The sequence below is a fragment of the Dendropsophus ebraccatus genome, chromosome 12, assembly GCF_027789765.1.
Source record: "Dendropsophus ebraccatus isolate aDenEbr1 chromosome 12, aDenEbr1.pat, whole genome shotgun sequence".
Lineage (NCBI taxonomy): Eukaryota > Metazoa > Chordata > Amphibia > Anura > Hylidae > Dendropsophus > Dendropsophus ebraccatus.
In genome coordinates, this window is record NC_091465.1 from 78,537,541 (window position 1) to 78,552,822 (window position 15,282).

General features: G+C 44.1%; 1 protein-coding gene and 1 long non-coding RNA gene across 4 annotated transcripts in view; both read left to right on the forward strand.

Annotated features, from left to right (window-relative positions):
• LOC138770013 (heat shock cognate 71 kDa protein-like) overlaps positions 1–1,250 on the forward strand; it is a 32,130-nt gene extending 30,880 nt beyond the window's left edge. For both annotated transcript variants that reach the window (XM_069948848.1, XM_069948849.1), the window contains exon 9: positions 1,012–1,250. In XM_069948848.1, the coding sequence (XP_069804949.1) occupies positions 1,012–1,200 (189 nt within the window). In that variant the 3' untranslated portion in view covers positions 1,201–1,250. The remainder of the gene's footprint in view (positions 1–1,011) is intronic.
• An 8,008-nt stretch (positions 1,251–9,258) lies between these two features.
• LOC138769093 (uncharacterized) lies at positions 9,259–15,060 on the forward strand. 2 transcript variants are annotated; one of them, XR_011359210.1, is made up of 3 exons: positions 9,259–9,338; positions 14,604–14,738; positions 14,972–15,060. It is a non-coding gene; the product is annotated as an uncharacterized lncRNA (long non-coding RNA). The 2 variants fall into 2 exon arrangements; XR_011359211.1 differs by having other exon boundaries at positions 14,604–14,704.
• Positions 15,061–15,282: the final 222 nt, after the last annotated feature.

Here is a 15,282-nt window from a genome sequence, read left to right on the forward strand (position 1 = left end):
GGTCGTCTGCCCAGATGAGCTCTTATTTCCCTATCTCACTCAGATGGCCTTATATATACAAAGTCTGTTCTTGGAAAACCCAAATAGTCACATAGTTCATATGCAAAATAAGGGCCCGTGGAGCCTTATTTTAGGGTCTCAAAACACAGGACTAGCCAGATATCCCTCCTGGAAGGAGCAAGCCAGGGGTTGGCTCCTGTCAGGAAACCACCAAAACCACCATATTAAGTGGCCCTATAAGTCAATGTAATGACAAGGGAAAAACCAAGGCCAGTTATCCATTCACAGACAGCTGTTTCGGGTTGTTGCCCTTTTTTTCAATATGGAGCAGGATTCTGGCTAGGTGGGAGCAATGCCTAGTAGAGCCATAAGAGAAACAGATTTTTAGGAATTTTTACAATTTTACAATGAAGTCCGAGGACTTTGCCCATCTGTGAACCTTTCTGTAGGGTGGAGAAAGCTTTGCTTGGTCATAGATGGTGCATTTGCAGTAGACTAGTCATTAGTGTTGAGTGGATTTGTGGAACTGTTCAAGTTTGGCACTGTTCTCCGAACACAAGAAGCTAGGTGTTGTCCTAGAGAGTCCTGGTAAACATGGATACAGCATAAAGCTGCATACTTGTTTTTTGACAGCCTTCTCCAGATGCCAAGCAAGTGTGTTTGGAGAACGTTGCCGAACCCAAACAGTCAACAATTCCACTGAACACTACTGGTAACTTTTTAAAGCGTTGGATACTGTTAAATATTGGGGTATGTCCGATACAGACATTTCTGGCAGGCCCATAAGGTATACCATAAATGTCTAATAGATGCAGGTCCTACCTCCTCAAGATAAGGGTTCCTGTACCTCAATGCCACACAGTGAGGTGACACAGTCTCTGTAACGCTTATTGAAATGAAAGGAAAAGTGAACTATACACATGCTTGACCACCTCTCCATTCATTCTAACTGGATGCTGTAGCCACTATCTCACTCATCATTGTCTCTACGTTCCTATTTTTTACCCTCAGATGGCTGAAAAAGAAGAGTATGAACATCAACAGAAGGAGTTACAGAACCTTTGCAACCCAATAATCACCAAGCTATACCAAGGAGCTGGTGGAGCTGGAATGCCCGGAGGGATGCCGGGAGGTTTTCCCGGAGCTGGTGGCAGTCCAGCAGGTGGTTCTTCTGGACCCACCATTGAAGAAGTTGATTAAGAATCTCCCCCTGTGAAGCAGGTTTCATAGCACAGTTCCAATTCAACATGCTCTATATTCATCATGATGTAGATCCTGCTTTATCTTGTAGCCAAGGAGACTGTTATATCTTTCTATGATCTGTTTAGCCTGCAACCACCTATTCTTAATGCAGTGTTTGTACTCTCTGCACTCTATTCTGTTCTACCCAGTACTTGTCACAGTGTTTAAGACTTATGATCCCGGATCCTTGTTTCTATCATCCGACGATGATACAGACGTCTTCCATACCTTGCACGTTGGATGTTCCTGTATAACATTGAAGAATGGTAGTCACGACCGGCATCATAGAAATGCTCAACCCTGTAGAACTTCTCATGTTCTAAGAAAGTTCCAGACTTTTTTTTGCCAAAGATTTAAATCATAAAATCTCAAAGATGCAGCTACATTAGTCATACAGGCTAGGGTAAACCAAAATGTGAACCTTTACCTGCTCCACTTCACCCAAAAGACACCCAGGCAAGGTGACGTCCCAACTTCTTATATGTATTGAGGTGGGGGAGGTTCACCTGCTAGACATAAGGACATAAGGTGAACTTAGATGGAAGGTTTTTTATTATTATTATTTATTTTTAGCATTAGATTTATATTCCTTAGACCACCACCCACACCATTCCCCTATCACAGGCTTGTTACATAGAAAGTCTTAAGAGCAAATACATGTTCAGCCACCTGTTGAAAATCTCTTGATCTTGGTGTTTCCATTAAGCACAAATGCACTTAAGACTAGATTAATTTCCGGGTGCCATATAGTATCCCGATTTAAATGGTGTTTGTTCTACCATATCCCTGTATCCATAGATGATAGGACATCATGGACAGCAGGTGAGCACTTGCTAAATTGAGTCATGAGTGGATTGTGCCAAACGAAATAACCACTGATGGGAGGTTGTAGAAGGACAAGTCTTCCAAGATCTTGATTTGACCAATATATTTTCTTAACATAATTCCCAGTTACTTAAAGGAAGCTCGTCATCACTTTCATGTTGTACTAGGATGGTTCCCACCAGTTTCTCATTGGCCCACCAGTCCTGATTGATAGAGATTTATGAATTAAGGGCGGCTGGGCAGGAGGGAGCCATCAAGCCATCAAGACCATGATGATGACTTGAGGCACTGCCAGCATTAAAATAATGACATAAACTCCTTTAAATTGAATTCCAGAAATACTATAACTCCAGCATTCCCTGAAAGACGTAAAAGGTCCAGAATGTTTGGTGATTCCTCCCACCACAAGTCTTAGCTGTCAGGATAGACTTAAAATTGTAAATTAAAAACATTTGGAGATCACTGAGCTAGAATGTTTAGTGATTCCCCTCACGTGTAGTGTTAGCAGCAGGCTCTCAGACATGAACGAGTAGTTGGAAACAGTCATGGAGACCATTGGGCTAGATGTTTGGGGATTTCCCTCTTACTTTACTTCTATCTACAACAGTGTTATGTCCCCTGTAGATCTATTTCATGGATCCTTATTTCCAGTTTATGTTTATAAAGCAGCATCCTCTAATACATGGGTCTCCAAACTGTGGCTCTCCAGCTGTTGTGAATCCACAACTCCCATCATGCCTGGACAGCTAAAGCTTTGGATTTGGCTATCCAGGCATGATGGGAAATGTAGTTTTGCAACAGCTTGAGAGCCCCAGTTTGAAGACCCATACTCTAATACATATGGTTTTGGCGCACACTCCTAGGGATCCCATTGGCCTAGTTATAGTGGCATAAACTGAGCCAACACAAATGGATCAGTGCCAAAGCAGGTGCAGATTGCATTGCGGCCCTGGTGAAATAATACAAATGATACAACTTAACATTATGGTGCAATACATTATATAGAGACAATAACAAGATCGGAATAACCAAATTGTAAAGAATAGATTAACATAGTAGATTTGATACTGGTATGGCTCATAGGCCGTCATAGGCGTTGGTTCCTTTAGGGCATAATTCCAGTTTATGTTCTGCCCTGTCCATGCTGCATCAATCACTTTTACTTAGTCACTGTTCAAAATAGCAAGTGCATAGAGTATTAATGTGTACTGTTGGTCCATGCCCGATATCTAATCAGTCACAGGTTAGCTAAGTCTGGCTCTCACTACTAGTGTTCTGCGATAGTTATGAATGCCCATTGGTGCCTTTAAGGGTTTTGCACTGAAAATGGTTCTTGGCGACCAACCAATAATCTCATTGATCTGGAGCCTCACATGCCGGGCCTATCTCTACCCTCATTGTGGAGTTAGTATTGTGTCTCTCCCAGTTTGATTGTAATCGCTGTGCCAAATAAATCGTCAACCACAGTCGTGATAAAAATACTGTATAAACACTCTGCGGGCTGTGTCCTTTCTGTTCTTCTTGTACTGACAACATACTGCTGGCTGAATTAGAAGACATGGCAGAATTACAAAAGAAATACCCAGGTTCTATCTCTGACAGTGATATACAGATGTAGCAGAGCAGAACTCGTAATTCAGCTCTTGGGATGTCATTTCGATATAACACACCTGCAGTTATGAAGAAAACCGCTGACTTTTACATCGTTTGTGCCAGTCATGGCTCTGCCATATCTATAGCACCCTTATAATATATGGTAAGAACGACTCGTAAGAGTGTTGTGTATGGCTCATCCTTCACTCTTGGCATGACTTTTTTTTTGGATCCCTATCTGTTGGTTTTACCTGCTCTTATTTTCTCTCTTGAGGCCAATGGGGAAAGAAGACTGGTATAGTTGTGGTTTGTACATAGGGTAGTAACACAGGCCATTGCAATATAGTGCTCACCTTCCATAGTCTCTATAGCAGCTGCATGGACTTCCATTGTGGTATATATGCCTTCATCCATGTGTACCCCCTAAGTTCTGTGTACACAATAATAATGCTTGATATCACACACAGAACCGGAGCATCAATTAACAAATCTACATCTAAAAGGAATGTTTTGGCCAGACATCGGTGGTGTGTACCTCTGGTATTAGGAGAGAGGTCAACCAGATGGCCTCCTGAGGAAGCCAAGGGGAGCCAACAGGAGACATAGAAGCATTATATTTTCCTAAGAATCCTCCATTGTCATGATCCTGAGGGTCCCACCGGTGAGCCCCAGTCATCAACTAGTTATTAGCTATCCTGCAGAATAATCTTGGCCTAACCCTATTAATATTGGCGCTAACTAGAGATAAGCAAATCTCGAGCATGCTCGAGTCCATCCGAACCTGAACTTTCGGCATTTGATTAGCGGGGGGCTGCTGAAGTTGGATAAAGCCCGAAGGCCATGTGGAAAACATGGATATAGTCATTGGCTGTATCCATGTTTTCCAGACAACTGTAGAGCTTTATCCAACTTCAGCAGCCCCAGCTAATCAAATGCCAAACGATCGGGTTCGGATGGACTTGAGCATGCTCGAGGTTCGCTCATCTCTAGCTCTGACTTATGTTGAAGTCAAACACCTCAAATATGCAACGTTCTGTGGTTCCCCAAAATAAAATGAAACATGTAACAAAAAGAGGGGGGAATGCTACCCAATGCTTAGATACCGGGGGGAGCAAAAATGTCATGAGAACCACAGTGCGGTAAAATATGGATCTAAATGGGGGGAATCTCCAGGGACGGCATCGGCATTGGAGATTGATCGCAGCTCCTCGGCTGGAATTAGGTTACTGTCGCCCTTGTAATAATGTATTATTTAATGGATCAGTCAGCTTGAAACCCCCAGGGTGTCTCATCCAGATAAGCAACAGTGAAATTGACCTAGTTTCGGCTGTGTGGATCTTTATGAGGATTGCTAGAGTTCTTCAGTGAACAAACACAACTAGTGTCTCTCAGTGATTTAATGTGACCTTTACCACACATCTCCGTATAACAGACATACTATATACTATGTATATATGCATTATAAATACATTATGATTTTTTTGGGAAATTCGTTTTTGCCTAGAATTTTTAGTGGACACAACTTTTTTTCCCAGACCAATAATTAATAACCCCAGTTTGCCATTCCTTTTATGAGATAGCACCCACCCCCCCAATGTAGACATTCCTCTTTTTAATTAGCCCCTCCATGTAGGCTTTCCCCTTGTTAGGTAGCGTTCCCCCATTTAGGCAATCTTTGTCCTAGATAGCCCTCCCCCATGTAGGCATTCCTCCTGTTAGATAGCCCCCCCCCCATGTTGTCCTCTCCCCTGGTAGCTAGTCCCCTCCCCATGTAGGAATTCCCCCCATGTGCAATAAAAAAAAAATCAATACTCACCTGGCTGCAGCTTTCAGCCCTCCAACTTCTCCTTTCCAGCTCTATGAATGCATAAATGATATCACTAATGCAGTGAAGAGGAAGGGGAAAGAGCAGCCTCTTGTGGCCGGAGGCTGCATTTAACTGTGACCGCATATCAGGAGCGCTCACAGTTAAACAGCTACTCAGCACAGGGGAGCAAGACACACAGGGGCCTCAAGATCTGAAATGTCCCGTCAGATCTGGGACAGTTGGTAGGTATTGTTACGGCTGTGCTCAGGGCCACCGCCGCGTCTGCAGGCACTCCCTTTGCCCGTCTTCTGTGGCTCACTTCGGTGCCCATGTGCAGAGGTCCTGGGCTCCAGTCTCTTGCACCCTAGGGCCGGTGCATGTGTCCCCGCCTCCCAGGGCGCGCGTGCATTGGCTACTCTGGATTCAAAGGGACGGTGTGTCCCTAACTGGTATTTGTGCACAAACACTCCGCTATAAATGCCCTGTCCTGACCCTGAGTGTTGGAGCCTCTGCATGTTTCCCATAAGTGTGTTGTCCCGGCTCACCTCTGGTTCCTGCCATTCCTGGTTCCAGCTATCCATGTTTCCTGCCTGTGCCTGTTATCCTGGTTCCAGCCGTAAGTCCTGCCATTTTCCAGCCTGCCTGTCTCCAGCTGCACCTCCCCAACCACCACTAGCAAGCCAAGCCAAGGGTAGCGACCTGGGGGTCGCCTGCTGCAGCAAGTTCATCCTGCTTTGTGGGTTGGGCACTGGTGGAGACCAGCAGCCCCATAGACTCCGCTCCCTGGTACGGCTTACGTAATCTCTAGTGGTGGTACAGCGGACCCACGACTCCAGTCGTACATATTGATACCACCATTGTTGGCATAGTGAGTGTATAACATAAAAATCATATCTATTTTTCACCTCCCTCAATGGGAATAAAATTATTCCACATTATTTCATGAACGTCAAGTAGTAGTCTTATGAATGATTTATCATATAAAATCTGCAACTGAAAAATTATTGAGACCGGATTTTCTTGTTTTTCGGAGCAGCAGGACTGAACTTGAGCGTGTGACGGAGTGGCATGGGCAGGGACGTGTGTGGTGCCTGGGGACAGGATACCAGGTCCCGCAGACCTTGGTGATAGCGCTGTGTTCATACAAGCTGTAATAACTGTTTATTTTCTCTCCTCTGATTTATTTTTATCATCTTTATGTTACGTAAAAAAAGAAATGAGTAACTCTGAGGATTCTTCAGTGCTGCGTTATCTCGTGTAATGATAAGGTGAAAATGAGGCCGAACAAGCAGTGACTAAGCTACTCATCCCTATAAGAATACTGACATAATAATACGGACACATGTGATTTTCTTTCCCTCCTGTTTTGTAACATTGCAGTAAACACTGGAGGCACCTATGGTAAGTTGCCCCTGTGGTAGACATTGAAGGAAGACCCTAAGGGTACGTGCAGACTATGGAATTGCTACAGAAAACCTGTCGCAGATTCCACGCCTCGCACCTGCTTGCGGATTCTGTCGGTCGCGCGTCTCCACCCGTGCCATAGACTCTACTCTATGCACGGGCGGATTCCGCCTTCTGCCAAAAGAACTGATATGTCAATTCTTTTGGCAGACATTGGAATCCGCCCATGCATAGAATGGAGTCTATGGCATGGTAGGAAATGCGCGCAACCGTCAGAGTCCGCGAGCGGGTGTAAGCTGCGAAATCCACAACGGGTTTACCGTCGCGATTCCGTAGTGTGCACGTACCCTTAATTGGGAAGTCCCATCTGAACTAGTACATTTATGCTTGTAGGACTTGTCAGATTAATTTTTATTTTACTAACCACTGCTTTTAGAGCAGAGTGGTGGTTGGTAACCTAGACAATAATTAAAGAGAAAGAACTGCATATCAGTAGAAATAGACAAGTTTGCTACATGAATATATTTGAAAAAATTGTTAAAGGGGTACTCTGGCCAAAATTGGTATTTAACTACTGTATTGCCCCACAAAAGTTATATAACATCTAAATATACTGTCTCTACCGCTTCTGACAGCATTGTGCTATATTATCTGCACTGACTGCAACCGGAAGTCATTTGCTCCATAGGAAAATTCTGGCTGAGATCAGGCGTCTTCTTGGGTCTGTGTAGTTTCCAGCGTGATGTTTGCCTGTTGGGCCTGGTTTTAGCGTTGAGGAGATGCTAGGAGGTCTTTCACCCCGCCCCACTTCATGTGTCTTGTGAGACTTGGTAACTGAGCAGATATTGATGGTCCCTGCCTCAGTTACCAAGTCTAGAAAGTTGCCGGAAGCGATAGAGACAGTATATTTAGATATTTCATAACTTTTGTGAGGCAATACAATAGTTAATAATTAAAATTAAAAGTACCCCCTTTTTTAACTATGTTAGTTGAAATAGTAATACCCTTTAAGGGGAAACTCTGGCAGACACTTTAATATCACTGTTAAAGGGGTTGTCCAGTGATTTATTTTTTTCTTTCAAATCAACTGGTGTCCCAAAGTTATGTAGATTTGCAATTTACTTCTATTAAAAAAATCTCAAGTCTTCCCATACTTATTAGCTTCTGTATGTCTTGCAGGAAATGTTGTTTTATTTTCAGTCTGACACAGTGCTCTCTGCTGACATCTCTGGCCACTGTCCAAAGCAGGAGAGGTTTTCTATGGGGATTCATAGAAAACTGAGACAGAGTTCCTGTCTCGGCCAGAGATGTCAGCAGAGAGCAGTGTGTCCGACTCAAAATAAACCAACACTTCCTGCAGGATATACAGCAGCTGATAAGTATGGGAATACTTGAGATTTTTTTTTATAGAAGTAAATTACAAATCTCTATAAGTTTTTGTTACCAGTTGATTTGAAAGAAACACCAAAAGCACCAAAAGAAACAATAAAGGGCCGATGGTGTCATTCACTGAAGGTGGATCTACCATCAGAGAGTTAGGGAGCACACCTATAGCAGACACTGGAGGAAAATTTTTGGCAGAGCCTAAACACTGTCCCTGTGGCAGACATTTCAGTGGACACCTGTAGCAGGCACTTAATGGGGGGCCCTGAAGCAGATACAAGGATTCCTGTATTCTTTTGTTCATGGGGACATAAGGTGCTGCCAGAGGTGCCTGGCACTGGCTTTCTCCCCCTCACTCCATAGCTAGTTCCACACTCCACCTACTAAATTAGTGGAGGGCAACATATGGGCTCCTGCAGACTCATGGACCGGTGCAGTCCCCTGCTGCAGCCATCACTCTTTTCTATATTAAAGTACCAATTCCTGGTTCCAGCTGCGACCTCTGTGGTTCCTGTCACTGTCTACATAGAAGAAATGTCTGCAATGCTAATAGTTCTGTAACATTTATAGGGGAGCAGTACCCCACCACTAGAGAAATCACACTGGCACTGGCACTGGCATCGGTGGCAATGACTGAAAGGGGATATGCGGCAGTCCATGTGGTTTCTACCACATTCCGCACTCATCTTTCTGTTGCCACAGGGACAGAAAGTGGAGATCAGTGACAGCTAACAGAGATCTTTATTCCTTAGCCTTTTTACTATGGACATTTAGGGGGAGTTTTATCAAGCATGGTGTAAAGTAAAACTGGCTCAGTCGCCCCTAGCAACCAATCAGATTCCACTTTTCATTTTCTAAAGAGTCTGTGAGGAATGAAAGGTGGAATCTGATTGGTTGCTAGGGGCAACTGAGCCAGTTTCACTTTACTCCATGTTTGATAAATCTCCCCCATGGTGGGTATTGTATGGGTAAAGTCATGCAGGACCTTCATGCCCAGCGGTGATAGTGTAACCTCTGCACTACTTTTGCAGTGCCAGCGGTTGTTATCTGATGGTGTCGCCCATCACAATAAGGTCATGAACAGGTTAGGGTGCAACTTATTGAACAATCCCAGATTGGTATCTTCTGCACATATATCACCGAGTGTGAACAGGACGTATCGGTTGTGTAAGGGTAATGATACGGAGATCATCCTCCTCCATAAATAACCATTTGTAGTTCTGGCCCATAAAGAGATAACTAATATTTATAACCATTGATGACACAATTATATCCATCCTCACTTACAGGATAGAAAATTTTAGAACATTACCCATAACTTCCTCTAAGTATAAAATCTGTAACTTTCCTGCACATATCGTCCACACAACGTAATGATCGGCTCGGTTTCATCTGTCCCAGACACAATGGAGGAGATAGGACTAGATGGAATTACATTTGTACCACACTTGACAAGGGGGCATGGCCTAGTAAAAAAAATTGGCTAGCTTTAGTTAAAGGGGTAGTACGGAGAATTTTTTTTTAGATAATAGGGATAGATGAAGAATGTTAGTGCCACCTTATTATCAATAAAAATTTTTTATTAAAAATGCATCTCCAAATCCTTTGCCAAGTGGTTTGATAATAAGAGTAAGATTCAAGGCAGGGCACCAATAGCTCTCTACTTTATCATAGCTTTAAATTGGATCCAGTCCCTGAGCACTAGAATAGAGTTGAAAGCACTGCTCACTCAGGGATTCAGGGCATATGCCATTGGTACCACCTTAGTCAGCCATTGGTGCCTCCTCCACCTGCCATTGGTGCCCCCTTAATCTGTCATTGGTGCCCTCTCCATCTGTCATTTGTGCCCCCCCATCTTCCATTGGTGCCCCCTTAATCTGTCATTGGTGCCCTCTTCATTTGCCATTGGTGCCCTCTACATCTGCCCTTGGTGCCCCCTCCATTTGTCATTGGTGCCCCTCCATCTGCCATTGCTGCCCTCTCCATTTGCCATTGCTGCCCTCTCCATCTGCCATTGGTGCCCTCTCCATCTGCCATTGGTGCCCCCTTAATCTGTCATTGGTGCCCTCTCCATCTGCCATTGGTGCGCCCCCTTCATCTGCCATTGGTACCCCCTCCATCTGTTATTAGTGCCCCCTTCATCTGCCATTGGTGCTCCCTCCATCTGCTATTGGTGCCCTCTTAATCTGTCATTAGTGCCCTCTCCATCTGCCATTGGTGCCCTCTACATCTGCCATTGGTACATGAGGCAATACAATGTATACATGAAGTTATTTGTACATATAAGATAATTATATGGAGCAGTGATTAGAAAACGTTTATTGTATCATGCAGAAAGGCATATATATTATGTGGCCATATAAAAATATGGAGAGAGGGTGGAGAGAGAACTTACTCTGTATTATTCCTGGACACAATCAGTATTCTATTGCCATTTGCATTGTGTTCCTCTTAGTCCTGTTTCTATAGATAGGTGCGGATACAATGGGAATGAGTTTACTCCACAAGGGTTTGTAACCTCCCCCAGCCTCTTGAATGCAGATTCTACAACACTATGGATGTTAGGGATACATATACTTCATCATATACTTACCAATGATGATCAGTGTCCCGTGGTACTGCCTTGTTCTGGTGTGATCAGCCAGTGTGTGTTTTACTACACTCTGTTTTTTAAACAATAACTTGGTGTTTTTCGGCTGCCCCCACCCCCAATGCTCGCTAACCTCCGGGAGTGTTTAGGGTCACTAGGGCACTTGTCACGGTAGCATGGAGTGGTAGCGGACCCACCCGGGTTGTTGGTACCGCTACACACAGAAAAGGGGAAATAACCCAAGTATACAGTGGTGGGTGGGTGGGTAGGTGCGGGTGCTGACAGAATAGACCAGAGTTTAGTAAAAATATAATACTTTCCTGTAGTATGACTCAAGTTGAACAGTACATGTAATAACAATAGTGCAAATCTTGACACAGAACATTGGTGCTGACAGTGAGGTAGAACCAGTGCTTAAAGTAGTAGGTGCTTTTTAGAGAAAGAGAAGAGGAGAGAAGTTGCCAGAGGAGCCTTGCCCAAAGTAATGAATGTGCTCTGCCTGAACCGGTATAGATACAGAAGAGATAAGAAAATACTCATACTGTGGCTCTGAATCACCTTATACCCGTAGTTGAGAGGTACCCATCCTAGGTGGGTAATATGAGCTCCAGTCATCAGTTATCTGGGTGTAGCAGACTTCTGAGGTTTCCCAGTCGTCTTGCATTGTGCAGTAGGATACGTAGACCTTTGCACGGTAGCTTTGTTCTTCTGGGGTAGGTTCCTCTTGCTTCAGGTAACTGCCCTGCACTTTTTAGAGAGGTACCTGGCGTGGGCAAGGGTTATCCTAGGTGGCTTCTCTCCTGTAGGTAAAGCTTAGCAATGCTTACTGATTTTAGGATCTAGTAGAAAAACTTTGTAATGGAGTAGTGACACATTCGTCCACTATGACCTCCAACTACTAACTCACCGCATCCTTCCACCAGGAACTAACTCCTCCTACAGGGACCCAAACTAAACCCTCCTGTGAATGGTGGGGCTGAGTGTGTGTGAGAGAGAGAAGAGATAGGTTAGGAAAGAACGAGCATCTGAGATTTGTCACCATAAAACATGTGATACAAACAGTTTAACCCTTGGCAACTTCAGCTGTGCAACAAGTCGACTAGAGACAGTGGTGACCCCTAGTGGGGAAAACACAATGCTACATCTCCCACTCTTGTGAACCTAAGGGAGTGACTTACTAAGGTGCCATAGACAGCACCAGTGGTGGGACACCACACTGGTCCTACAGCTCTGCTCAGATTCTGCTGACAGGCCGTCATGGCCCTTCTAACCTTCTTCTTTCTACAGGTCTATTGAAAGCCAGAGGTCAGGGTCTCCAATGCATCTCTATGACAGCGCTCCCATAGAGATGCATTTGAGAACCTGCCTCCTGAGCTGCAGAGCTGAAGCTGAAGAGGTCATGTGATCTAAGCGGTGCTGTAGGACTGGAACCAATCATTGGTAAGTATATGTGCCAGCTTGCAGCAGGGGGAAGAATAAAAGGAAAAATGGAATTAGGGATGGTCCGAACCTAGTTTGGTTCGGGTTCGTACGAACCTGAACTCTTGGAAATGATTCCCGCTGTCTGCCCGCTCCGTGGAGAGGGTGGATACAGCGGGTGGACCGCCTGGAAAACTGGGATACAGCCATAGCCATAGGCTGTATCCCAGTTTTCCAGGCGGTCCTCCCGCTGTATCCACCCGCTGCACGGAGCAGGCAGACAGCGGGAATCTCATGCCAAGCGTTCGGGTTCATACGAACCCGAACCTCAGCAAGTTCGGACCATCCCTAAATGAAATGCTACTTAAATTTTTTTTATGTTAAGCATATGTTTTAAGGATTTTCAATGAGGCCACAGAGCATGCTTACAAATCTGTCCCATACAAAGAATAGGGTCTAGAGATGTTCATTGTTGCCTACGTTGATGGAACTGACTGTAAAGCACGTCACTAAACGGCAGCTATCATAATAAGGTAGAGAAATAAATAAGACAAAAATTTTCAATCAGAAAATAGTAACAGGTTAAAAAGAAGAACATGTTCCAGCATCTGGTTTTAATCGGTAAAAAACAAATCTAGGCCGCACATTTAATTTAAGGAGAAGACGACTCAAGGACTACATATAGCAGCCGCCTGGGATGGTAGTGATTGGGGATAATTATATTGTAGGGATTCATTGACTTTACCTATAATTATTGGGTTATGAAAAGAACAAAAACATATAAAGGTTAAAGAGTAAACAGGAAGGCGGTAATGAGCCTTAAATATCCACGTGAGAGCGCGGAGGGAGTGTCTGGCACTTGATCTTGGCAGTCAAGACCTTGGTAGCCACCATTGCAATAAAAATGTGCCTGTAGCAAGAAGCTTGGAATCCCATCACTTATAATCCCTAACAGTAGTAGTAATAGGATCAAATGCATGATTAAAAAGGCTAATTCAGGCGTATGTCTAGAAGAATGACTCAAAATAGTACAGGTGCATAAAAGAGTAGGCGAGTCCTTCACACAGGCATCTGCAACCCTAACAATAATGCGCTGCTACTGGTCACCACACTGGGACTTGGTTTTGTCTGCATCCAGTGACCACAATGTAGGAATGTTAATGACTTCTCACATTTCGAAGGTTTAAACACCTTCTTCCTCAGGTTCAACCATGATACTCTTGAGGAAGAAGGTGTCTATCGCCTTGTTCTTAATGCATATGTTTTATTAAAGTTTCCGGATCAGAAATGAAAAGGTCCATGAGTAGTGTTGAGCAGATTTGACAAACTGTTCGGGTTCGGCAACGTTCTTCAAACTCAATCGGCATTTGACCCCCATAGTCTGAAGGAGTTGGTAACCGCCCTAGGGCTGCCAGAAAAACATGGATACAACCTATGGCATATGGCTGCATTCATGTTTTCTACGACGCCCTAGGGCTGCATCCAACTTCAGCAGCCACCGGTACTGAACTCGGGTTCAGAGGAACCTAAGCATACTCAAGGTTCGCTCGTCTCTATTCCCAACCTTTGGCTCTTGAGCAGTTGCAAGTACAACTCCCATCAACTTTGACAGCCTTTGGCAGTCCAGGCATAATGGGAGTTGTTATTTTGAAACAGCTGGAGAACCACAAGTTAAGTAACACTGCCCTATGTAGTTGTGATTTGGGCGGTCACCTTAGTTTCCAAGTTCTTATAGTAAATAACGCCGCCACACCGGACCTGATCAATACCACCACCCCCGCAACCCCCCTCGAAAAGACACCCGATTTACTGGCAAGTCTGAACGAGAGGTGGAAGACTAAAAAAATGAAAACTAAATAAGTCGTTTTTTTCCCCCTGCTCTCTTTTGCTGCACCCCAGCAAGGTGCTGCCCGAGGCACCACACCAAGAGTGCCTAGTGGTAAATACGGCCCTGCTAATGACATATGTTAACATCAATTTACTATTTGACTATTCTCTCCTATTATTCTGCTTGTGTTGGTCTCCATCACAGTTCTGGAATTCTTACCATGAACCAGGCGGCTCAGTATGAATTTAATTATGGGCCCTATATAGGTCATGCTGCTAAGCACAAAATTACAGCTTCTTTGGCTAAGATCTATGGTGGTATTATGCGATATCCCTTTAAGAATTTTCACAGCTCATACATTATGACCTAAAGACCTTGTCACGCCTTCCAGCAACATCTATAGTTATTTAATAAGTTGTGATATGCCGGGTGTAACATTGTGTGGTATGTACTGCATGACTCAATGAGAAGCCTATAATCTGCCATTATTATCACTATTATTTTTTTTATAGAGCGGAGATGTCACCCGTCTTTATCTAATGCAGAAGATGTGGACCCAGTGGAAAGAGGCAATGGCGCAGCTCAAGTTGTGTCTGGTCCCATCCTATTCCATGTACGTGAGGCCCCCATGGCCCCTGTCTGTCCAGGTATAAGGATGTTAAAGAAGAGAGGGGGCACTAGGCTAAAGGGCACAGGCCACTCTATTGAGGAATTCGGACCCCATGTACAATGTATTTTTATCAGTATTTTATTAAGACATGAAGGACATAGTACACCCAGTGCTTCCTCCTCTGCCATCTTTTACCTAGATCTATTCCTTCATTCCTTATCTAAGTAATAACGTTCCTGTGATGTGATGCAATGCAATTGTGTTTTACAGTCTTCTACTTGACCTTTTATACCTGGATGTTGACTGTCTTGACCTCTGACCATCTACTGCATTGAGAGAACTCTGCCTATCCTGACCTTTGGCCCATTTACGGTATTGAGATAAACCACTGCCTGTCCTGACCTTGGCTTGTCTTTCTGACTCTTCTTTACTTTGGTGCAATGTACCAAATCTTACTTTGAAGGCTACTCTAAGGATGGAGATTTGGGGGTTCCTTGCAGATAAATCCACCTCCCTGTATAGAGATTAGAATTATAGTGGAAACTGGGGAGTTATTGTGTCTAAACTAAACCCATTACAAC